At 45.0% G+C, this 25,835-nt stretch overlaps 1 protein-coding gene across 1 annotated transcript in view; it reads right to left on the reverse strand.

Annotated features, from left to right (window-relative positions):
- Nucleotides 1–7,719: 7,719 nt before the first annotated feature.
- KLHDC8A (kelch domain containing 8A) overlaps nucleotides 7,720–25,835 on the reverse strand; it is a 34,012-nt gene continuing 15,896 nt past the window's right edge. The window contains exons 2-6 of the mRNA XM_088479658.1: nucleotides 24,423–24,841; nucleotides 22,509–22,673; nucleotides 15,245–15,460; nucleotides 10,581–10,682; nucleotides 7,720–9,210 (exon numbers count right to left, since the gene is read on the reverse strand). Of these exons, the coding sequence (XP_088335784.1) occupies nucleotides 9,017–9,210; nucleotides 10,581–10,682; nucleotides 15,245–15,460; nucleotides 22,509–22,673; nucleotides 24,423–24,798 (1,053 nt within the window). The 5' untranslated portion in view covers nucleotides 24,799–24,841 and the 3' untranslated portion in view covers nucleotides 7,720–9,016. The remainder of the gene's footprint in view (nucleotides 9,211–10,580; nucleotides 10,683–15,244; nucleotides 15,461–22,508; nucleotides 22,674–24,422; nucleotides 24,842–25,835) is intronic.

The following is a 25,835-nucleotide window of genomic DNA, read 5'->3' on the forward strand; positions in this document are numbered from 1 at the left end:
GCGCCTCTATAGGGCTAATGCAGTGTCCAATGGTGCGACAGATGGTGGGTCTTAATTACTAGTAGTGCTGCAGTCGATGAGCGTCTCTGTATGAATCCCATTGGTTGCAGTAATAGAAGCAGTTGTGTTCCGGAAAGACGCAGTTGCGGTTGCTTTAGCGTCCACCTTTGAATCAGGTCCTAAATGTCTTCCTCTAATTGGTGCTTTTCAATAAGCGACATGCCCTGGGGGTGGAATATGCCATGCTCACCAGCCGCTGCTACCGCTTTCCACCGCCTCCCGGCTCCTGCACTGTGTGGGTAGAGATGTTATGACGTCTCCCGCAGTGCCATAAGAGGTGCCCTGGGATCTGTACAGCCGCTTGGTGCATCCTCAGGATGTTCTGGGCAGTGCCATTGTTACCTGATGATGGTGGTAACGCCCTCCCACCCCCTAGGGTGTAACTTTATGACCATATTCGCTCAGGCGAAGGGGCGGCAGCGGCACAGGGTGCACTGTCGTCTGTTATGGGGCAGGATGGCGGCATTGCAGTGACATAGTTGCACCTAACTCTGAATACAGGCAGATAGTCGCCCTTATCTCTGAGAATGCGGTGCAACCATAGATGTGATCGAATTGCAAGAAACTCAATCAGTCCCTTTTTGTGGAATACAGGAAAAAAATATGTTTTCATTATATTTGGCAATACAAATAAATCTACTTGGCTTTCTAGATGTAAGAGAATAAAATGTGAACAATATTTAAACTGAGCCAAAATAATCAATTCAATAGAAAATCACATCTTCACAGTAATACCCCTTTTACACCAGAGCAAAAACCTGGGTTTTTGCTGGTCTACCCGGGTTGCAGCTCAGTGTAAAAAGGTCCCTGAAAAATAACCCCGGTCAAGTTACCCAGCAATCCAACCCAGGAAGTTACCAGGGTCGGACCCAAGATGTACCTGGATAATGGTGCAGTGTAAACAGCGCAACCCGGGTTATCTGACCTGGGTCATGCCTAAAATGAGCTGATTGGTGGTTGTTGAGCAGTCACCTCCCACTTTTTATGACCTTGCAGGGCAGACCCAGGTTCAGTGTGAACGGGGCTGACCTGAGAATAACCCAGATCGATGGTGCTGTGTAAACGGTGTCTGACCTGGGCCTGACCTGGGTTGGAACCATGTCTGAAAACCCAGGTCGGACCCGGGTTTTTGGTGGAAAGAGGTATTAAATAAAATGTTAACTTCATAAAATAAATGATCGTCTGACCAAATATGCCCAGTTATGTACCGTACTGTACTTACAGGATATTTGTATTTCAAATATAGGAATTATTATAAATTGTCATCTGGGTAATGGAGAAAATGGGCCTCAGTCTGTTAGAGAATGAGGGGACAGTGAAAAATATATAAAGTGTAAACAGGTATATTATATTAACAAACGAAAACTGCATAGGTTTGAGTGCGATAAGAAGACTGTTTTTTGCTGATGGCAATGATTGACATGCTTGTTGGCTCAGGTGACTTAGTGATGTCAGTGGGTCAGTTTAGCCTATAGGGCTTCTTGTAGGAGTGGTTTGATTTACAGTATATAAGGACAGGCTCTGTCAGCGTTCAGCCTCTCTTCTCCTGTTTTTTTTATGAAACAGGCTGAGTATCCACTTTGTGGTTCCTATATTTTCTACAACTGTTTAATCATGCCCCGTCCACGCCGTTCTGCCCCCCCCCCCCCCCCGCCCCGCCCCGCCGGCTGGTGGATTTTTGGCCATCCACTGCGCTCCGCAGCTACATGCGGCCCCCCCCTCCTCATTCACCTATGCACGCAGGTCCCAGCGCGCCATTGTCCCCTGTCCCCTGCCCCATCGCCCAGCCCCACACTCCCAAAAGGATGTGCCTCAGGTAATTGCAGGGACCGGCAGCATCACTCCAGCACCCCCCCCCCTTCATGGCTGGCGTTACACTGTCGGGCCTTATGCCCCAGGCGGCTCCGGCTGGCAGCTCACTGCAGCCGGCGGTCGTCCCACCTGCCACCTTTTCCAATTCCAGGTCCCCCTGGTCCTTCTCCCTCCCCTGTAGTTTCACAAGTGTCCTGGCTGCCCTCCACAGTCTCTCACCCCACTTTCTTTTCCTCTGCTCCAGTGGTATCAGCAGCGGGCCCTTCCTGGGGTCAAGCTGCCTGGAGCACCGGATTTCCCCCCCCAGTCTATCCATCCGTCTCCGTGTCTCCTTCCACACTAAGTTACCCCCATTTCTCTGCCTCTTCCTTCCCCTCTTACCCCCCCTTTTTACAGCCTTACACTCACCAACCTTACTTTTGCCCTTGGCTTTCTTCATCTTCCTTACCTGTGTCTCGTTTTCAGCCCATCCAAGTCGCTCCGCCTGCTCCAGCCACTTTGGCCCCTTCTACCACCCAGCGAGTAACATCCCCACCCCCCATAACCCACCTATTCCCCCTCCTTCTCCTCGTCCCCCGATACCTCCAGCCCCGATCCCTGAGTCCTCTTTACCCGTTACTCACCATGTGCATGTAGTTTCAGGTCCACCGGCTTCAGGCGGATGCTCGATAGAAGATTCTTCAGCTAGTGCGGCTGCTATTCCTGAACGTATCGAAGAAACCCCGGCTGTTCGGCTGGTGGCTTCTCCTCGTTAAGAGGTCGACGGCGAAGTTCCGGGTCCTTCTCAAGTTGGTGAGTATGATTCCACATGTTCTTTTTCCAGTTTCTCTTCTCATTCCTCTGATTCTCCCGCTCGCTCACGTAAAATTGCCAGGATGGTTGTGCGGTGACTCGCTAAAAAGGCAGATAGCAGCAACAAGAAGGTGGAGTCAGCAGTGCCTGAAGCAATTCTTTGCGGATTGCGTAAAAGTGTTCGAGACAGAATCCGCAAGGATAAATTTGTGGATTTTTTCTCGCTCACGGAGGAAACAAAATAAAGGTTTGGCGAAAGCAAAGAAGCCTGGTGGTGTGGGGGAGGATACCTTTTGTAATTTTAATGCCTGGTTGAAGGGCATGCTGATGTTTGCGGCATGTTACCTCCACTCACGGGCGGACGAGCATGTTAACATTCTGAAATACATTTTTTTGGTGCATGACATGTTTGTCCGTTCCAGAGGCGTGGCATGGCGTGATTACGATGTGCAATTGCGCAGAAAACACAAGGGTAGACGTATCTTGCAGTTCGGCGTAAAAGATGTCAAGGTATGGTTGGAAGTTTCTCAGAACCGACGGCCCCCCTTGGATGCAGCTCAGCCCCGCAGGTCCCCGGCGTCCCTGAAGCCGGGTGCGACGGGTCTGGCGAGAGGCAAGTGTTTTGCCTTTAACGACTCGAGGTGCACACGTGGCGCCTCCTGCCATTTTCGCCACTCCTGTCGTCTCTGCGGTGGCGAGCATCCGGCCAAGGACTGCCGACGGGGAACGGGTGGCTCAGTACCCGATCGCCCCGAAGGAGCAAAGAATGCTAACTAAAGCTAGGTTCCCTATTTGCCTCGAGGCACTTTCCAGGTGGTTAGGTTGGTACCCCTTAGGCGAGTAGGCTAAATTCTTGTTAGAGGGTATTTCAACGGGTTTTCGTTTGCCCATTTCGGGCCCTTTGTTTGTCAGGCCGAGGTCCTGTTGGGGAGGATGGAGGGCCCTTTCCCTGTCCCTCCTTTGAAGGATCTCTGCATTTCCCCGGTAGGTGTGGTCTCTAAGAAGGTTCCGTGAAAGTTTCACCTCATCCAACATTTGTCCTACCCGGCGGGAGCTTCGCTCAATGATGCACTGCCGGCAGCAGCCTGCAGAGTGGTATATCAGTCGTTTGACGAGACATTAGGACTCTGCACTCGGAGGCTATGCGTTATATGGGCTTTCGCCTGCCCTCCGGTTATTTTGTGGACAAGTGTTTGCCCATTGGTTGTGCGGTGTCCTGTTCCTATTTTGAGAGATTCAGCTCCTTTTTGCACTGGTGCATTCAGGCTGGTACAGGCCGGGATGGCGTGGCACATTATTTGGATGATTTTCTCTTTGTAAGACAGGGTGGGAGTGAGGTCTGTGCAGACCTCCTCTTTTCCGCACAAGCGCTTTTTCGGAATTTAGGGGTCCCCGTAGCATTGGATAAAACTGAAGGTCCCAGTTCCCGTTTGTCTTATTTGGGTATTGAGATTGACACATTAGATGGTTGTTGCCGTCTGCCCCAAGACAAGGTTTCAAAATTGCTAGACATGGTGTCGTGTTGTTTGGCGTCTGATAAAGTTAGATTGCGAGCAGTCCAATCGCTATTAGGTTCCATTAACTTTGCCTGCAGGGTTATCCCGATGGGCAGGGTTTTTTCTAGGAAACTTGAAAGAGTCACGGCAGGTGTGCGTCAGCCTCATCACTATATCCGTCTTTCAGCGGAGATAAAAGAGGATCTACGAATTTGGGCCAGATTCCTGGTCCAATTCAATGGCGAACGCATCTGGCCTTCGCCCCCCGTGGCCAACAAGACGCTTCAGCTTTTCACTGACGCTGCTGGGTCATCTGGCTTCGGGGCTTATTTTGAAGGGGATTGGTGTGCCGCTCCATGGCCGCCAGATTGGCGTGACGAGGGCCTCACAAACAACCTATTACTTTTGGAACTTTTTCCAATAGTGGTAGCTGTTGAACTGTGGCATGCGCGTTTAAGTAACCAACATGTTACATTTTGGTGTGATAATCTAGGAGTAGTGCACGCCATGAATAATCAGAGAGCAGCTTCCCCTTTTGCTTTACACTTTTTGCGGCATTTGCTATTGCGTTGTTTAGAGTCGAATATTAGCTTCACGGCGTGCCATGTCCCTGGCATAGTCAACAAGATTGCTGACGCATTGTCCCGTTTTCAATTTGCGCGCTTCCGCTCCCTTGCCCCCTTGGCTTCCCTCGAGGGTTTGATTTGCCCCCCGTTTGCATGGCAGATTATCAGGCCGGCTTAGAGGGTTAGCTCGGCATTCACTTGCCCCGGCGACCCTCAGAACATACACTGCAGCCTGGCAGGACTGGCGAGCTTATTGCGCCCAGCCTGCTATGGAGGGTAAGTCTGCTCAGGATTTGATCTTGTCTTTTGTTTGGTTTAAGCACCAACAGGGCAGGTCCAGGGCCTCCGTGGTTGCGGCGCTCACGTGGATCTCATTCTTTTGCAAACTCAAGGGTCTTTATGACCTCACCAATTCATTCATGCTTACTAAAGCCCCCAAAGGTTGGACGAAGGAGTTCCCCGCTCGCGCCGACTCACGATGGCCGGTTGACCAGCAGCTGCTCCATTCTTTCCTGACAGTATTGGAGAAGGTGGCTACGGATTCATTTGAAGTGGCACTTTTTAGCTTGGCATTTGCGGCTGTATTCTACGGTGCATTCCGGGTTGGGTAATTAGTCGCAGCTAGTAAGAAGTCAGTTTCTTCCGGCCTTTTGTTATCTGATATTGTGTTTAGTTATTCTGCGGTGCTCTGTAAATTGAGATGTTCAAAGACGGATCAGTTGGGGAGGGGTAGATGGGTGACGTTGCATTGTCAGGAAGACAATTTAGTGTGCCCAGTTAAATGGGCATCCTCCTACATGGGTGTGCGCCCATCCGGGGGATCACAATGGCTGGTGCACGTTGATCGCACCCCCCTCACTAAGTTTCAATTTGCGGCTATTTTTAAGAGTGCGTTAAGGGAGTTAGGTTTGGAGGTCTCAGCCTTTGGGACGCATTCTTTTCGCATAGGTGCGGCTACATGCGCGGCTTTGGCAGGGGCTTCCCCTGCTGCCATTCAAAGCGTAGGTAGATGGAAATCAGTGGCTTATAAGTCCTATGTGCGCTGTGATAAGTTATAGGGCGCACCTTGCTAACCCGAAAACGTTGTTTACCTGCCAATTGTTGAACGACGGCTAGCGTTCAGCAATTGGAGGTGTGAATGGATTTTTTTTGTTTTCCCCCCCGGGAGCCAGGATCTGGGCCACTTTGGTTCACGGGTTGGGTTTGTTAGTTTTTCTTCTTCACTCGGGTTCTTTGTTTCCCCCTTTGTATGCATCCCTGCTAGTTAGTTGCCATGTCGTTCATTTAAGTTGTGTTGTGGTGGTGGTTTTCTACAATTTCTCATGGTTAGGCTTCTGTTTCCTTTTCAGCACCTACAAGGGAAGATGGACAGGTCTGGTTTGTAGGTAATTCCTATGTGTTCTGGGCAGAAAAGCATGGGCTGGCTAAGAGGGCTAGTTTGTTACTTGGTGGATGGCGAGTCCGTTGGATTGGTGTAAGAGGTTTGCGTGTGGAGGCTGTTCTGGATTTGCTGATCTCATCCATTGCTTCTTGGGGGGTCCCGGAGTGGTTGGTGCTGCATGTCGGTGGTAACGACGTTGGTCATCTAAAAGGTGTTGAATTGATTGTTCGTATGCGAGGCCTGTTGGAGGACGTGCGTATGCGATGGCCAGAAGTAAGGATTGTTTGGTCATTTAACTTGGAGGGGCGCTTGAAAGCATGCTGCTGTGGACAGAACGAGAAAGAAGGTGAATGTGGCAGTGGACCGTCATGTACTTTCCTTGGGTGGTGTGGTTGTGAGTCACGGCTTTTTGACTGGCGATTTGGTTAGATTTTTTGGCCCGGATGGTGTGCATCTAAATGCTCTTGGCCTTGGGCTTTTTATTAAGGATCTGCTTTCCTTTCTAGATTAGTTTTTTCGGTGGTGGCGGGCCAGTCTTCCTTTGTTGTCTGGCTTGGCGGGAGTTCGCTACAGCTCGGTGGCTACATGTGGCGCAAGAAAATATTGTGGGGGCGCTTGCCCTCGATGTGCGTGGCAAATTTGTCCTTCTCTGTACGGGGGGACCCGAGCGCTTTTGTACGGAAGCGTTTTGGGTTTGCCCAGGAGGCAAGCGAGACCCCCACATCGTAAGAGCGTCTTTAGGAGGGTCGTTTTAGTCGTCCCTTGAGTCATTCGTTTTTTCTAAAAGCTAGAACCGAGCTTGCAGTGTCTCTTGCCACCTTTTTTGGTTAGGTTAATTAATTCATTATTAATAAAAGCTGTGACCTTTTTAGCCAAGCTGCTTTGTGTCTGTGTCATTATTTATTAGTTAAGTTAAGTTAAGTTAAGAAGGTTGTTTAAGGTTGGAAGCAATAAACCAATGTATCTCTTAATTCATCCTGAAGAGACTCATCTGTTACTCTTATAACAACACTGAATATAACCAGCTATTTTATTGGCTGCTATTTTCAAACATTCCACATTTTCATAGATTTTTGATGCAGTATTTAAAGTGGCAATATTATTATAGGCAAAAGCTGCTTCAATTCCTGCAACAAAAATTACATCATAATTAATGAGGTTCAGGAACAGATTTTTTGCAATGTCCTGGGCCAAGATGTATTTTACGGAATCGGTATAAACCACTGCCGGACCTAAGCCCGGCGGATGAAATACCGACGCCGGCAATTGAAATCCCGACTGAGGTAAGTAACACCCCTAACCCTCCCCTATCCCTAATCTTCCCCCAGGGGTGCCTAACCTAACCCCCCCTCCCCGCACCCTAAACCTAACCCTCCAGGGGGGTGCCTAAACCTAACCTCCCCCCGGTGGTGCCTGACTCTAACCCCCCCTTACCCTGCATAAACCTAACCCTCACGGGAAGGTGCCTAAACCTAAATCCCCCCTGGAGGGTTAGGTTTAGGCTAGGGGAAGGGGAGATTAGGGTCAGGAACCACCAGGGGGTGGTTAGGCTTAGGCACCCCACCGGGAGGGTTAGGTTTAGGCACCCCTGGGGGGAGTTTAGGGTTAGGCACCTAACCATAAGTCCCCCCGGGAGCCCCTAATCCTAAACCCACCCACCTTGAGCGTCTAAGCGCTCCCGACGCTTGGCTTAACTACGATCGTTATGCCGGGCATTGGGATTTCAGTATGGGGCTTTTGATAGGCTGTCGGTATTTAGACGCCTATCATTAGTCCCATGCCGGGATTTCACAGTCGGGAACCTGGCGGTCGGCATTTCAAACCCGGGCTTCCTGACTACATCCCGTATTTTTCCTAAGATAAGTTTCATTTTAGAGTCCATTTTGCGTGCCGTCTTTTGTAAATACTATATGTATGTGTATATATATAATATATATGTGTAAATATAATATATATAAATTTGCTTTTCTATAGCCCCACTCACAGTTCCTGAACCTATTTTTCCTAGAAAAATAGCCCTGGTTATAATACTGTCTAGAAAGTAGGGAATATACTGTATATTTATATCATGTCACATTTTAATTATTTTAAATACATTGACTTCTGTACCAATATTGATGTTCTCCATACAATGGACCTGATTCAGAACTGCGCGCAGAAGCACATGCAGTAGCGTCTATTGGCGGTCTCCCGTCTGCCACTTTATGCAAATGGCCTATAAACTCCTTCCCATGTGGCTGAATGTGCAAGGCCTGAGATGCCCACTTTCAGTGTCTATGCATGCTGTAATATAGATTGGTGCATCCTTATCGGTCGCACCATCGAAACTTGCACCATTCCTATGGCAGGTGCAGTTTATCCATCTGGCTATGGCGTCCTATGCCTGTGGCTGTGAACACAGCCGCTTGTATTGAAATGCCCACAAGACTGCCATGATACACTAACTGAACGGACCATGCGTGCACTAGTAGCCACTTTCCAGGAACACACATCACTTTTCAGCCACCTCTCTGAAGCCAGCTGACCTGATCGCAAATAATCGCTCAACTATGTGAACATCGGCATTGCATGTGTCTCTGAATCAAGCCCAATGTGCCTATACTGTGCAAATCGCTTCCTGTTTGGAATGAACAACACTTAACACCCCTAAAATGACGCAATAATCTTCCTTAATCACTCTACTGAAATTAGCAATTTGTTTTATATGATTTTTGATGATCTTTTCGTTCTGCTTTCAATAATACCATGTCCTATGTGTGTATATACACAACATCTTGATGCACACCATCAAGAGAATATGCATGGTGTGTTATTATATAAAGGCACACTTCCCTGTAATTTCCTGATGACCTTAGCATAAACACACTCTCTTACATACAGTACCTACTACATACATGTAAACACTTCAGTCAAGTCTCTACTAAGCTCAACATTTCTACTGTGGAACTGGGACCCTGGTTTACTCCTCCTATGGCGTACAGCCTGTTCTTCAGTACGATGCTGGCACAAGCACATCGTGGGGTGGGCATCGGACTTAGGCTTTCCCATCTGTTCTTCAGTGGATGGAAGATCTCTGCTGTTTCCAAAACTGATGGTTGGTTTCCTGAATGGATAGGACAGTTGAAAAAGTATTTTAGAGAGAAGATTCAAGAGTGTGAAAAATAAGTTTCCACCTAACTTTGAAATATGAATGAATTGTAAGCTCTCTCTCATGTACAGATGTGTCCACATACACCTTTGCTCAATCCCGGCAAATATTGGTGCACCGTGGACTTAGCTACTTAGCCATACTAAGCATCCAGCTAGAGATTTTTTTTAACAATATGTGTCTTATTCACTGACTACTGCTGCTGGCGTTTCATGTATGTACTTCTGTGTGCAAGTAAGGACCTCATTCAGAGGTGTACATAAATCCGATGGTTTGCGTACATCTCAGATGGTGAACATTCTAGCATGCACAGGATATGTACTGCGCATGTGCAGGCCTCCATCTACGAGTTTGCTCGTAGTATCTCCAAGCCGCAGCCTGCGTAAGGGGGCGGGGAAGTGGTGACACTGCCCTGCATTCGCGGAAATGGGGGTGTGTTGCCCCCTTTTTCTGGGGGTGGCGAGGCCAGGGTCTGCTTCGGAAAATGCATATTTTGTGGCCGTGGCAACACAGGTAAGACGGTCATTCTGAGTAGCCTTTGGCTTTCTCATATGGCCGATGCTGCAACCATCGTGGGTGATCCGATGCTGTGTCTACGGACGCAGCACTTGGATCTGCGATGCTGTTAGTATGCCTCCTGCTGCATTAGCATAATTCCACATCACTGCTGCGTCCAAAGATGCAGCTGCAATGTGAACTGCGTCCATCTCTGATTCAGACCCTAAGTCACTAAATCTGGTTAGAAAAGACGACTATGGCCGATATGAGCGAAAGCTCCGGTTATGATTAATCTGCAAATTTATACCAATTCCTGTGTGACAAATGTATTAATCTAGTGTGCCTGGTACACTGTGAGGGACTTTGTATGCGGCTATGATGTGAATAAGAAAAATTCGGCAAAAAAGTACATATTGCTACACATGGTGGAGCGTCTAAGTGGCGCCAAGTATCTCGCACAGTATGTGCACATGTGTAATGACTCCTCACATTGCGCTGAGTAGTGATTGGAAGTAAATTGGCTTCCTGTAAGCATCTCATTGTTTTTTTTTCATTAGAATGTTGTATTCATCAGCTTTTATTAATCTCCAGTACATCATGTCCACAGCACTGTATAATGTATGCAGACATCCCACATTCTATGTGACATGCCTATCCTTCAGGCATATTTGCTTTATTGTTGTTACGTAAGATTAGGTTTATTGAAAAGTATGTTGCAACAATGAAAATGAGTGTGGGCTTTTTTATTTTTAAAATAAATATATTAAACATTCTCCATGGGAAATAACCATTGTGTAATAATGGCTGAAGAAATCTTTTGATCTTACCAAGACCTCCAGCCACAACAACTCTCCCATTTATTGCACCTGCAACAAAATCAGCTCTTCTCTTCCTTAGAAAGCAGGAACGGTCTGTCTTCGACCAGCTTCCTGAAAAGAGGAGAGATAAGATCAGGGTTATTCCGCTAGACAAGAGACGTTCGGTTATGTCATGCGGTATTTCTGTATACACTTATTCTAGAATGCTGATTGTTGTACATTAATATAGTAGTTTTACACTTATGTGATGTAATGTATACCAGCCATTTAGTGCTAGCTAAAGTAATTCAAGAAAGAAGCAAACTGCACATTTTATAATAATATATAATATAATAGTTACAACATGCAAACATACTAAAAGTAATTACAAAAAATGCATTACCTGCTAAATCAGAAGAGCACACACACATATTTATTTATTTATTAACATATAGGGACAGATTCAATTAGCTGCAGGTTGAGTCGCATGGCCTGTTCCCTTGTTCAATGTGCTCATATATATTAATATACTGACCTGCGATCGACCTACAGTACAAGCAGCCCCGAGGCAGCAGTTAATGCTTATGTTGCGCTTTACAAATGAATGGAAAAACAGCAATAAGTGTGAATTATAGACGCAAATCTTGCGCAGAGCTGTGAGATATTTTGAGATACTTGAGAACAAAAAAGAATATATTAAGTATGTGAAATGTTTGCAACTATCAAGAGTTTGCATTTATTTACAGGTCTAGCCAAGAAGACACTAGTTAAACCCCCCAAAAAACAAATGTAAAATGTGGGTCTTTGTTCCTCTATCTGATCCTGTAAAATAATATTATGTTCTGTATTCATTTTGTAGATATTTCTAATAATGCATTCTAGAACACAAGTCCAGTTCCTTATAGATAAATGTGTTGTGCATATGAGTCATTTAAACTGGCAGACTGAGGGGAACGCCCTAAACCCCAGGAAACCATTTTAAACTGCATGACACAAAAAGATTCACATCCACCTACTCACAACACTATTTATAAGGGAATTGTCATCCTTCATTTTGACAGGAGACCCAAATACCACACCTCATGGCAAAATAAAGCAAAGCCGACATAAGGTCTCTTTTATACAGAATACAGATATAAAATAAAAACAAATATCTTTTTCCAAATTCTACTCTAAATTAAACCATGACATACAGACCTGAATTTAATCCCCTGACCCTTTTTCTGTACTTTGAATCCTTCATTGAGCTCCAAGGCCACACACTGACACTCAAATTAATTTGGTTTATGTTATAGAAATAGATTTAACAGTAATTGAAATGATATACAATATACATGTATGCTATTAGCACAGGTGTGCTCAGGGCCGCAACTTGGGCTGTGTGAGAGGGGCAGCTGCCCAGTGCGCCAATCTGAAGTGAGCACAGGGAATTCATATTTTAGGTTCATTTTGTTACAACTGAAGGTTTGGAATCATCACATTTCCTTCTTGCCACAGGCAGTAAAACTTCTAGTTATGGCTTAGGAGCCACACGGTTTTCCTTTTATGTGTTCATAGTCATAAAAGTTTATTTCCACTAAGAAAACAAGAGGTTTGCATCTCCCATAACCATATGGTTTGATCTTTCTGCTGTAGGATTACTACCCATCCGGAATTCCCCGGACAGTCTGGAAATCACAAGATTTGTACAGAGTCCAGAGGCTTGCCTTTCCCGGATGGGTGGTGTCCAGAAATCACACAGCCCCACTGCGGCTCCTTCTCACCCAGCCCCTGCCCGTCCCATTGCTCGTCTCCTTCCATGTCAATGATGCTTGCCTCCGCCAGTTCCACTGCCCATCTCTGCCTGTACCACTGCCCATCATTGCTTGCCTCCGCCCACCCCACTGCCGGGCTCTGCCTGTACCACTAACTGTTTCCTCCACCCAACTGGCTCCGCCTGCCCCACTGCCGGTCTCCACGCATCCCACTGTCAGCCTACGCTCATCTCTCTGCCTGCCTCCACCCCACCACCACACTGCTCATCTCCTCCTGCTTGCTCTGCAGACTGTTCTGAGGCTGACACTGTGACTGTGGGTAAGTAGATGTCATAGCAAACAGGTCCCATCATACATGTACACATGCCTGGTCCTATAGGCAAATAAAAATGGATATTTTGCATCTGTGGTAAAAAAACAAAATGAATACCAAAGCCTATAAGGGATATTGCATTGTATGCCTTTGTCATGTCAAGAAATTAGTTCACTTTGATAAGTTGGCATTTTAATAAGTTAAAATCTCCAGCTTATTAAAGGGAACTATTTTCTTCACACTCCATGACAAAAGCATAAATGCAATAAAACCCCTCATAGGTACAAAGCTGAGCATTGATGTCACATATTCCTAGTTGGTAGGCTGTATTTTTGTACATTATCATGCATGCATAAACATATTGGCTGCTTCCACTGTGTGTGTTGTTTTATGGAGTTGATTTACTTGAAGATAATGGGAATAAAACTGCATTGATACCATTTCTAACAGTAACATTATGTAATTATATAGCTCAATACAGCATGAGGGGTCTCTTATGGCATATGAGGAGCTCTGATGCCATATAAAAGGGCATGAGGGGGCTGTGGCATAAAGATGTACGGTGGGGTGCATGACGCATTGCACTCGGGATACGATGCATTCTGCCGCTCTTTGCATGTATGCTGGCGATGGTAATGACGGCATGACGATTACCGCAAAAGGCTGCTCTGTCTGTAAGAGCGGCCCATTGCGATGGAGGGACTTACGGGTCTATGACCCAGAAGCCTTTCACGTATGCGCAGAAGGACGCGGGTGGTGCTGGGAAGGATACAGCACTCTGTAGATAGAAGCCCATAGGCTTCTATGAGTAACGCCATCTGGAAGATGACGTTTCCCACCGCATCCAAGCCCCGGAGTGCATCGCATTCTGGGGCTTGGTGCATATGAGTAATGCTGTCAAACCCGCATTTCCGGGTTTGACCGCATTTCTCACCTTGCTGCATCCCACCCATAATGTTAAGCACATGGGCTCTATTTATCAACATTATTTTTACTAAAATAATGTGAAAAAGGGTGTTTTCACATTATTTTAGTATCACCTATAGTTATTACAGGGCAATTGGAGTAGAATTCGTAAAATTCTACTCCAACCCCTAAGTATCACTTATTTTTAGTAAAGCAGATCGCATTTCCCATAACTGTAATGGGAAATGTGATCTGACCATAGTTACTAAAAATAAATGTGAAAAATATATCGGGGAAAGCCCTGTGATAATAACGCCACCTGGAGGTGGCGTTATCCAGGGTCTCCCTCAGTTACCGGACTCCTGGCCTGCTCTAACGGGGAGAGCAGAGCCGGGAGTCGGTCCCTGTAATCAGCTGTGTGGTCTAAACAGACCGCAAGCTGATTACTGTAAAAAAAAAGAAAAAAAAATAGTAAATAAAAAATTACTTACCTTCGGTCAGCTGGTCTCCCACAGTGCACTGCTGCCCGGTCATCAGGTGATCGGGCCCCAGTGCAGTATGGGAGATCACCTGACCGGAGGAATGGAGAACATCACCGGAGGCCTGGAGCATGCAGGTAAGTGTAAGTAAGGGAGAGGGGGGTCGCGGGGGGTCCGCGTTTGCGGGGCGGGGCTTAGCACCAGGGGGCGGGGCTTTTGCAAAAATACCGTGATAAGGCTCCGAAGGGGATTAGCAGGGACAGAGCTTTATCGCAAGCTCTGTCCCTGCAAGGGATTTGTAGTAAATCCTTGTGATATTGCCTGAATTCGCAATGCGAATTCACTCGGTAATATCACACTACAATCTGCATTACCAATGCGGATTGTAGTAAATAGAGGTGAGGTGTGTTTTAAGGAAACGTGTTTGACTTATGGATAAGTGGGAGGTATATCCTCAAATCTGATGCCACAAATGTATTATTCTGTCTTTTTTAGAGTAGTAAGAAAATGGCCTAAATCTGACAATTAAAATGATGGTAACCCTACTGCAGTTTTGCTGCCTGAATTGGCCGTTGTGCAGAACTTTATTTAATTGGCAAATACATTTTTGAGAGAAATATAGTTTCAGGTTATGATTTAGAAACAACAAAAACACATGGCCAGTTTATTGACCAAGTAGTAATCTAACTAAGGTGACTGAGGGCAGACCGACATATATGATAGGTGCTACTATAGTTTGTATAATTTATGACAGTTCAAAAATGGAGTGAAAAATGTTATAGCAAACTGCTATGCAGTAACAATTGAAGGGAACCAGTGCAGGAGTAACCTAGGAAGCTATAACGTAATGTACTAAGAGAGAAGTAGCAGGGGGTTAGTGTGTGATAGAATTTAAAATGCTTATGATAAACATAGAGGTAATCCTCCTACAATGAAAAGGGTATAATAAAGGTCTAAAGTGATATATAGGGCCAAATGTAACAGGGGTGAGAGTTTAGAAAATGTGAGAGCTTAGCAGTAAACTCTTACACTGTTACATTGGTTGAGTTTTATCTTCAAAATGGGAAAACATCTAAATGAGATTTTAAATCTTGAGAGTTTTTCGAGTCTAAAAACATGCCAGTTTCCATGTTCTCAGACTCTTACAATTTGGTCGAGTTTAAAGAGTGTGAGAGTTTACTGCTAAACTCTCACATTTTCTAATCTCTCACCCTATATTTGGCCCATAATGTTTATACATACCTTGCTCCATGTCAAATATATCCACAGTCTTTGTAAATTTCGGCCTACGGTATGTGCCCCCTTGCCGCAGCCCTCCTAAACTGTAAAGTGATTCTTCACTGAGCACATATCTGGAGTATGCCCTCTTGTTGGGAATACTGGTGAACTTTGTCCAGGAACGGGTCTCTATGTCAAAAACTTCAAAAGCATTCACTGCATACTTAGATTGCCTCCCCCCTGTGGGTATAGAAATTTGTGTCACCAGAGATATTGCAATAGTGAGATATAGCTATGTAATATGCTACAGCGTCAGCAAGTCTATTAAACTGTGCAGTTGGTGTCGGAATGAAGAACTCAACACTCCCGGTTAGATAGGACATCCTTGAAGTAACCACAGTAGTATAAAACAATTGTTGAGTGAGCGATATAGTGCATCATTTTAATGATTCACATGTAAGCTAAAACCTATTTATCAATTTTCATAGTGATCATTATCAAATATTTTACACCAGAAATGCCAACTTCCCTTATTTATTTTACATCAAACATCATTATTTTTATTCCTTTTACAGACGTGTCTTGTTAATGATTTTGACTATATTGGTGTACTATTCCTAAGCAGCGGTAATAAGCACTAATGACAAGATCAGCAATATAAAATGAATGGAATAATTATAAATAATGCAGTGTGGCCCAATTCACATGACTCAACCACAGTGCTAGGCAGTCAGGTGCTAACGGGTGCAGCTGGGGGAGGGGGCAGGGCATATCAAAGCTATCACTTTCCAGGGGCTGACTCTATTAATAAGCTGCACAGCCCCTGCCTCCTCTGCTAGACCCTTTTCCTCACCAGTTCCTTCACTCTGCATTTAATTAGCCTTAAAGGCACTATGCAGCTACTTTTGAGAAGGGAGGAGTAGGGGAAGGCAGTGGTCTGCAGCATAAACAGATATAGAACTTCATCCATGGGCCATGCTGTGTGGCTGTGATACTCTCTGTATGATATGCTAGTCACTGTGATGTCCTCTGTACTTTATGGTGGTCACTGATGCGCTGTATTATATGGCAGTCACTGTGATGCTCTGTGAATCGTATGGTGGTCACATGGATGGTTTGCGCATTGTACGTATGGTGGTCACTGATGTTCTCAGTATTATTTGGTGGCCACAATGATTCTTCCTGCATTATATGGCATCACTGATGCTCTCAGTATTATATGATGGTCATCATGATGCTTCCTGTATTATATGGTGGCCACTTTTTTTCTCAGTATTATATGCTGTACTCTGTATTTTTATCACTCCATATAATATGTTGTACTCTGTAGCAATCACTACAAAGGTCTGTGAATTGTGTGGCGGTCACTATTATGCTCTGCATTGTATGACTGTGGTGAGTGAGGCACAGCAGCAGTCTCTTCTTCTACAGTTGTCATTCCTCCAAGAAAGAAATCACCGTGCTGGTTCCTTGTACCTATTGAATAGTAATGCAAAAGACCAAACTGCTGTTTCTGTTGAGCATGTGCCATCTGCCCAGCATGAAAAGTTCATGAAGTACCCTGCAATAATGGCCATACAGTATATAATAATCCACCCAGAACAGAACATCGTTAGCTAAAAATGCCCTGACAGAGCGAGTTGAAAGCCAGAGGTGAAATGTAGACTATGCACAATATCTACAATGTATGTTAGGTATGTTAAGACTTAGAAATTCAGCGCACCTGAGCCAGCTGTGGATTAGTGACAAGTGATGTCACAGGTAAAGTCCCACAGCACCGTGGAATGTGGAACTGCAGGTTTGGGCAGGATTATGCTGATCCATAGCACTTAAGTGGGCAACTAAAATTCTACTTGAATTTTAAATATTACATATGATGGCTGGCAGCTAGGCATCATAGATTTCAGCTTTAGGCAAATGCATATTTCTCTCAGAAATTCTACACTTAATGAACTAGACAACAAGTTGATTGCCTAATGTAGTGGTTTTTTCTGTTCATGGCACCCTTAGTCTTTTAAAAATTAATTTTTTCACGACACCCCTAAGCCAAGCAGTAGACTCAATTAACTTTAAGGTTCTGTTGGAACTTCTCAAGCTAATGTAACACTAGAAAAAGCAAGCAAGGTTCTACAGTAATAACCTCTTATTTGTACATAAGACATACACATATATACAGTGCCGTATTAGGACGGCAGTGTGCTCTGTGCTGCACTGCCGCCACTCTCGCTCCCTCCCGCCCCCTCCTCCCTGTATGGACATACCTTTTCAGCCAGTGGAATGGTGGAGGGTGGGGGTTTCTTCAGCGTTGCTCTGTGAGAGCCACGTAGCACTCCAGGAGGTCTCTTCCTTGAGACCTCCAAAGCCGGGCAGGTTGCGGCCGGTGACCTTGGAGGATTCCACACTTGTGCGGAGGCAGCGGTCGCACCACCCTCCCTATGGCCCTGCATATATATATATACATACATGCAGACAGGGTCACACATACATATACACATACAGTCAGGGGTACAGATAGACACATACACACAAACAGGCAGGGTCACACATACATTCAGGCAGGGGTACACATAGATACATACACACATACAGGCAGGGTCACACAAACATACAGGCAGGGTCACACAGTAATAACCTCTTATTTGTGTATAAGTCATACACATGTAAAGGACGTTCGTACGTACGTACGTACATGCAGGCAGGGTCACACATACACTCATACAGTCAGGGGTACACATAGACACATACATACATACAAGCAGGGTCACACATACATAAAGGCAGGGTCACACATACATATAGACGGGTAGACATAGACACATACACACATACAAGCAGGGTCACACATACATACAGGCATGGTCACACATACATATATACAGGCATGGTCACACATAGGCATATACATACATTCATACAGGCAGGGTCACACATAGACACATACATACATGCATACACAAATACAGGGGGTCACACACACACAGGCAGGGTCACACATAGACATACACACATAGACACAGGATTTTCCTTCATCGCGTTTCAACTTAAATTGAAGGCCGATGTCGATGTCCGTCAGATTTTGTAGGTGTAAATGCCATCTGTTTTGATCTTTCAGTTCAAAACCGATGGCAAATAGAACCTCAAACATGGTGGCATACCCATCAGTATGATCTGTTCAGGCTTCTTAAACTGGCCACACACTAGACCAACTTACATCCAACCAGCCAACTTGTTGATTGGTTGGAATGAAAATCTGGTAAGGAATGGGAGTAAATGATGATCAGCAATTTGCTCCTAAATGCCAGAAAACAGATGAAAATGGTCGTTCAGACAAGTTTGTTAAATGTTTGATCTAAACTATTTGTTCAAACAACAGTTTTGGTCCATTTTCCAGCGTTTTTGAGAAAATTGCTGACTGTATACCTTACCAGATTTTCATTCCAACCTATCAACTAGTTGGCTGGTTGGACAGATAATCTTTAGATGTGTGGCCAGCGTTAGGGTTACAAATAAAGAGTTAAAAATTAAAAAAATTTAATAAATGGAGTGGGGTCCCCCCTGAATCCATAACCAGGCCTGGACCTCTCAGCTTGGTCTGGTCATAGAAAATTAGGGGGGAAAACCGAAATGGGCTCCCCCTGATTTTCCATTAAACAGCATCAGGCTGAACCAGCCAGGGGGCTTACACTATAGCAGGGAAACAGAGGGCCTGATTCAGAGCCGGACGCTATTTGCGCTCGCTCGTTCAGAAAAAGGGGCCGGCTATTTAAATTGAGCGCTCACTCTTTGCGGTCTGTTGACGCCTCTATGTCTGAGCGAGCGAACGAAACATGCGCTCGCTGTTTTATAAAGACACCCCCTGGCGGCTCGCATCCTACGTCATCTCCGCTATTTATTAGATTAATCGAGTACATCGAAAGGTGTCTGAACTGCTCGCAGTGCTTGTGGTTGGATTTTCCTACCGCAATCATGCGAGCAGTTCAGGCTAAGAAACAACCAAGTGACGTGGTCGATGACGCTCCTTTACTAATTATGCACACCCTTAAAACGCCCGTTTTGACCGTTTGGCACGCCTGCGTTCGGATCTCCACTCCCTGTTTTCAAGCACCTTTCCCTGTTACCACCCACAAACGCCTCATCCTGTCACTCAAATTAGCAGGCAATCGCTATTTTGCGAACACACGATTTCTGACCGCACTGACTGGTTGGTGCATGCGCATTACGACCCATACACATGCGCAGATGTGCGAACATCGCTCGGAGCGAACGAGCGGCCGCTTACGAGCGGCTCTGAATCAGGCCCAGAGAGTGTAGGGTCCCCCTGCCATAATGTCAATTTACACCTTAGGGGCCCATTTATCAACAATTGTATTTGCAATGTAATCTGGTTTCATTACTAGTGCCCATGATCGCAGTGCATGATGCGATCTTAGCGCCGGCATGTATCAAATAGCCCTAGCAGAGATCATGCTTGCAGTAAAGAGACCATCTCTTCACTCCTGTGCCGGGCTCCTGTGCATGCGGGTCTACAGACCAAGCAAGTGCAGTGGCCATTACCGTGGGGGGTTTCTCTGGAACCCTCTCATGGTTAGTTTTGCGATGTGTTGCCCATAGGCTACAGCAGCACAACGCCATCTTTAGATGGCATTAACTGTCTGGGCCAAGTTCTGCAATGCTTTGTTCTGGAGCATGGTATATAGAAACATGGGGGATGCGGCTGCTGTCGTAAATGGAGGGACAGCAGCAGGTATCGTAGCCCCCTTAGTGTGTTTGCCAAGTTCTCTTGAAATACAGACAGCAGCCATTGCAGTGCTTTTATGGATGTCAGAAGTAAATGTGTATCTTCTTCTTGGTTATTGAATTGCTGAGTTGGTGGTGACAGCTATGAATGTACAGTATGTTACTATATTATGTAGGGGAATTCAGTAAAGGAATGAGAGTCAGCCTAGGTCTGTATGTGTCAGTGTCTCTCTTTTCTATTCTATGCTGTGTTAACTGATATAGAACATTTGCTAATGAAAAGGTTATGGCCATTGCTGGCATTTCAGTCACAGCCCATAGAAAAATATAGAAGGGAATGATGACATTAATAATATTAACTGCAGTTTGCTAAATGCCAAGGAATACCAATCTGATACAACCGCAACAAAATGTGGCACATGCACGCCACGAATGAAATTAATATCTTGAGCTATTTTACATATTTGCCTTTTCAAATACCAACTTATGACAATCCTAAAACTACAAGTTAGTTGGCCAATCTCCATTAAGGTAGCAAGGGGAGTGATGTCCACTAATCCTTATAACAATGTACTCAAGTTAAATTCTGTGGCTGACTGTTTTGGACCTGGTGATATGAAAACTTGAGTGTGGGAGTTAATGTTGTAGAAGAGAGGAGACAATAAAGCTGGGTACAGACCATGAGATGGTGCGACCCAGCGCTCTAATGGCAAGACTGTTTTTTACTTGATTCATGATCTGCCTGCCAGGACTTAGGTAAGACTTCATTGTAAGGTTGTCCTCTCTCCAAACATCTATTTTTCAATATGGACAGAGTAATAATGGCCGCACACAGAACAATCATGTTGCTTGGTTTCAGTGCCCACACAAGCAAGATCAGTTTTCAATATATCCATTCATGGGTGGCAAAAGATCATGTAATTTAGTGCATGAACTAACCTGCCAGATCTCTCTGCTTCTGACTCACAAGGAAAAACACAAGATACAGCCCAAGCGCTGAGGGGTTGATATTTACTGAACAGATTCAATGTGGTTGTGTGGGGTAGTCAGTCCCACTCAATAAAAAGTACATGAAAGATAAAGCAACCACAGATTCTGTTAGTATAATTAAAAATCACTCAAACCAGTAGCAACAATGTATATAATAAATGAATTATATCTTTATTAAGACAAAGCAGCCAATGCTTATAAATTCAATAAGAGCAATAAAACACACATGTAAATAATGAAATTGCATGTAAATAATGGTTCCTAAAATGTATGAATATAGAGTCCCGGACTTTTGAACAACATTTGGTGAAACCCTCTGAAGAATTCCTCCATACACAAATATATTTTTTGAACTGATGTTGATTAGATCATCATCCGGTATAAAAGTTACAAAGTAATAAATGGGTGTCGATATTACCTTCCGTATAGTTGGATCAGACCCAGATCTGGGTATATGACCACAATGTGGATGTTCAAACTTGCAATGCCTCATTCACCTTGAAAAAGGCGTCAGAAGGACATTGAAACGCGTTGGTGCTTGATTTTGCTACATCTACCCGGTTTTTGATTCCTGGAGTCTCATCACTGGCTCTCTCTGCACGTCTACACACCGTGCCTGGCAAGCTTCAAGCCATTCTATCAGCTTGCAGTGGAATATCCTCCATACCCATCCGGGACGCAGAGCCCTCTGTTCCTTTCCCCCTGACACGGAGCCTCAGAGCGGCGTCATTCAATTCTTCCCAAGTCTCCCCGCTGGCCGGGTAGAGCACGTGCATCTTGGTCAGACGACCCATTCACTCATAGAGCACGGAGTACATTGTTTTGCCCCTCCTGTGCCGGACCTGGAGCACTAGAGCGACCACCCACTCCCCTCTGCATCTCCATCGTCAGCTGGGTCGAGATCGGGAGGTCTGCCATCTTCAGCCACGGTAACCATCATCCACATTGTGGTCATATACCCAGATCTGGGTCTGATCTAACTATACGGAAGGTAATATCGACACCCATTTATTACTTTGTAACTTTTATACCGGATGATGAACTAATCAACATCAGTTCAAAAAATATATTTGTGTATGGTGGAATTCTTCAGAGGGTTTCACCAAATGTTGTTCAAAAGTCCGGGACTCTATATTCATACATTTTAGGAACCATTATTTACATGCAATTTCATTATTTACATGTGTGTTTTATTGCTCTTATTGAATTTATAAGCATTGGCTGCTTTGTCTTAATAAAGATATAATTCATTTATTATATACATTGTTGCTACTGGTTTGAGTGATTTTTAATTATACTAACAGAATCTGTGGTTGCTTTACTTTTCTGACTCACAAGGAAATGTTACTGTTGTAGAAATAGGATCACATATAGGCCTATAGTGGCCATTTTGTAGCCAGATTTACTGCCAATAGCAATCAAATCAATTAAAATTATTGTAAGTCCACACGCTTATGATATTGGGTGTGGCCAGCTTAAAGTGACACCTTATGTGGAAATACTATACATGTCAGGATCTGTGTACCAAAAAAATAATGTGTGGGATGGTCATAATGCTTACCCAATACATAAATATTAGTGCCTCTGAGAAAGGAGGTAGCGCCATAACGGGGTGTTGGCATCGGGGCAAAATGGACCCAAATATCTTTGAGCATGTCAAATTGCTGAAGGAAACAATGCGGTCGTAAATCTGAACCCATTCCTCCAGCAGCATACACCCTGCAATCTGCAAAGAGGGAAAACAAAAAATCTCTTTAGGCTGTATCCCATAAGACATGGAGCTAAAAGCCCAATTCAGGCCTGCTCGCTATATGCGTTCACTCGCTCGACGCGTATGCAAATTTGGCTAACTAACAGCAAGGCAGGCGATTGCATGGCAAGGCATAAGCACGCCCACCACTGTCTTGGCGTGTGGTCGCCCTGTGTATGCAGAAGCCCACCAGCCTGGCTTAAGACCCCCACTTGTGCATGTCATCTCCAGGAAGTTTATGCAACCATCGGTAACAGCGAGTACCATCGGAAGCGAACACAGCACTTGTGGTTGACCATACCTTACTGCAAGCACTTCAGCGTAAAATCCAGCCAGGTGTTGTGTACTATGATGCTGCGTCTTAATTATGTACGTCTCTGAAATGGCGTTGAGTCACTCAGGCACGCCTACGTTCACACCTCCATTCAAAGACCAACCCCTGTCACCACCCACAAACGGCTTCTCCTGTCACTCACATAGCTAGGCAGTCTATGCGCAGCGAGCAAACGATTCCCGATCGCTTGGACTAGTTTGTGCACGCGCAGTGTGATGCGTACGCATGTGCACATTGCAACCCATCAGCAGCTACAAGCGAACGCATCCTAGCGAGCGGGTCTGAACTGAATCGTGTCCTAAGCTCTAACACAGTGAGGAGTTGATCTATGTTGTAGACTTACAGGACTAAGGGGCCCATTTATCAATAATCACATTTGAAATGCGATCTGGGCGCGATATTAGCTCCTATGATTACATTGCAGTGATAATGACAGGGAATCATGCGATGTGCTTGGAGTGCAGTGACCATATCAGCGGTCTCTTCACTCCCATATCGGGGCTACTTTGCATTCGCAGTCTATAAACCACGCATGTGCGGTGGCCATTGCCAGGGAGAGTTCCTCCAGAACTCTTTCCTGGTAATTTTGCACAGTGTAGTCCATACGCTGCAGCAGCACAAGTGCCATCGCCAAGGCTACGGGGGCCAAACTGTAAATCTGACAGCATCACATCCCCCATAAAAACTATGGGGGTTATGGTTACTGTCGGAAATGGAATACATCTGGGGGATATTTAATATTTGCGGATATCCCACGAAAACTGTCATCATATGCCGCAAATATTGAATGATAACTAGGCTCTAGGGCATTTCTAGAGAGGAAGGGGCCTGTGTGCAGTCTCCGACACGGGCCCCCTCCTCTCCGTCCGCGCGGATAGCGCTGCACTTATAGACTCTGCGCAAATGACAGGAAAACGCCCACGCTGCCATTTTCCAGTCGTTTTTCCGGGCGCAGACACCGGAGCCGACGTGTGACTCTGGAGAGGTAGGTTTTATGGGTGTAGGGTGTGTGGTGCGGGCCCCCCCTGGACCCAGGGGCCCGTGTGCAATGCACACCCTGCACCCATTATAAATACGCCCCTGAATAGGCTCCTATTTAATATATAGTGCACTGATAACGTAGAGAAAAATTACTTAAGATAAGTATTTTATTTTTATGACTAAGGCAAGGGTTAGGTGTGCTGAGTCTTCTACTTCATTTTTTATGCAAAATGCACACATTTATAGCTCATGTGCATGTCAATGAGTAGTTTGAAGTTGTATTAAGAATGATAGGTAATTCTTAATGCAAAGATGTATAGTAAGCATTATAGTGTTTCTACATTCCCAGCACAGTGTCATCGCTCAGGTTAGAAATATAATCTTGCTACAAGAAGGAAATAGACAGATACCTCTCACAGTGATAGATATTCCCATGGCTGGCTCACGTAGGGAGCTCTTCTTCTTCCACTTGCCCTCATCAATGTTATAGACTTCTACCACCTTCAGGGGTGTCTGGTTTTCCCCCACTCCTCCAACGACCATGATTCTCTTGCCAACTGAGACCACTGCGACCCCAGCTCTGGCAGAGGGCATGGGTGCCAGGTTTGTCCAGCGGTTGACTTCTGGGGAAAATACCTCAAAAGAATTCATTGGGTTTCCTACATCATCACATCCTCCAATGGCAAAGATTTGTCCTCCAGATTCTACCAGTGAACAATACACGCGGGGGCTGGAGAGAGGTGCCAGTGTCTGCCATTGGAAGTCTTTGGCAAGTGGCACTTCCATGCTGGATCTCTGAAACAGCAGAGGCTCATCTGGGTGTTGGCATCTTCAACACAAAATTAGTAGGAAACCATGAGTGATGTACTAGTATTTCACTGTCAATATCTAGATTATGACATAATGCTCCATTATTAAATATGCAATATGTTGAAAAAGCACAAAAAACTCAAATTTAATTTCATATTTGGCTTCAATTTTTGAGCAATGTTGCAAATTCTTAATTGCCAAAAGTTCCACAGCATTGTAAAGTTTGTTATACACTACATGATTGTATGCCCAGCTGAAGGGACGACATGATGTATGTAATGATATACACTGCAGTGTACAATGACGAAATGCATCGTTCCATGCTGCATTTAGCACAGCAGATGGGACATTGCAATGGACGTGGTCACGCGCAATCGGACATACACACTATGCGATCCACACGCTATATCGTTCCGATCCGGATGGATTGCATAGTGTGTACTCAGCTTACAGGTGAGCTGCAACTCTTTATCAGCTTTTATATACAAAAAACAGGATATAGAAAAAAACAAACAGAAAAGGTAAATCACAGAATAGGTGATTTCAAATATTTGTTGTTGCCTTAGTTTATAAACAAACCCACGACCACTGATGTTTAGGGGTCTATTTATAAAGCAGCAATAACCCCTTTCTCTTTTGTGAGGGGTTATTAATGCTTCCTTCTATTTAAGAAGTGGGATAATGGAAAGAAATCATGGATGTCTCTTGCAGTCCCTACCTTTTAATTTGTTAATGTGTCCTCATAGCCTGCTATGGAGACTGTGGTGTCTGATCTATTTACCAAGCGTCGGAAAGCTTGATATGGCATTACCCCGGCTAATACCAAATAATTGGGGAATTGTGAGCTCTCATTGTGCATGGGCATAGTGCCAGCATTTCTTGCTGGTGAAGAGGAGAAGACAACTGTAACTTAGTAGCAGAGTTTTTGCCACATGGTAAATTGCAGAGTATGAATACTATGTTTTGCTGCTACATGTTTAGAGCAAACCATTAAAGCAATTCAATATAAAGTA

Source organism: Taudactylus pleione, unplaced genomic scaffold (assembly GCF_031769625.1).
Source record: "Taudactylus pleione unplaced genomic scaffold, aTauple2 ptg000242l, whole genome shotgun sequence".
NCBI classification, from domain to species: domain Eukaryota; kingdom Metazoa; phylum Chordata; class Amphibia; order Anura; family Myobatrachidae; genus Taudactylus; species Taudactylus pleione.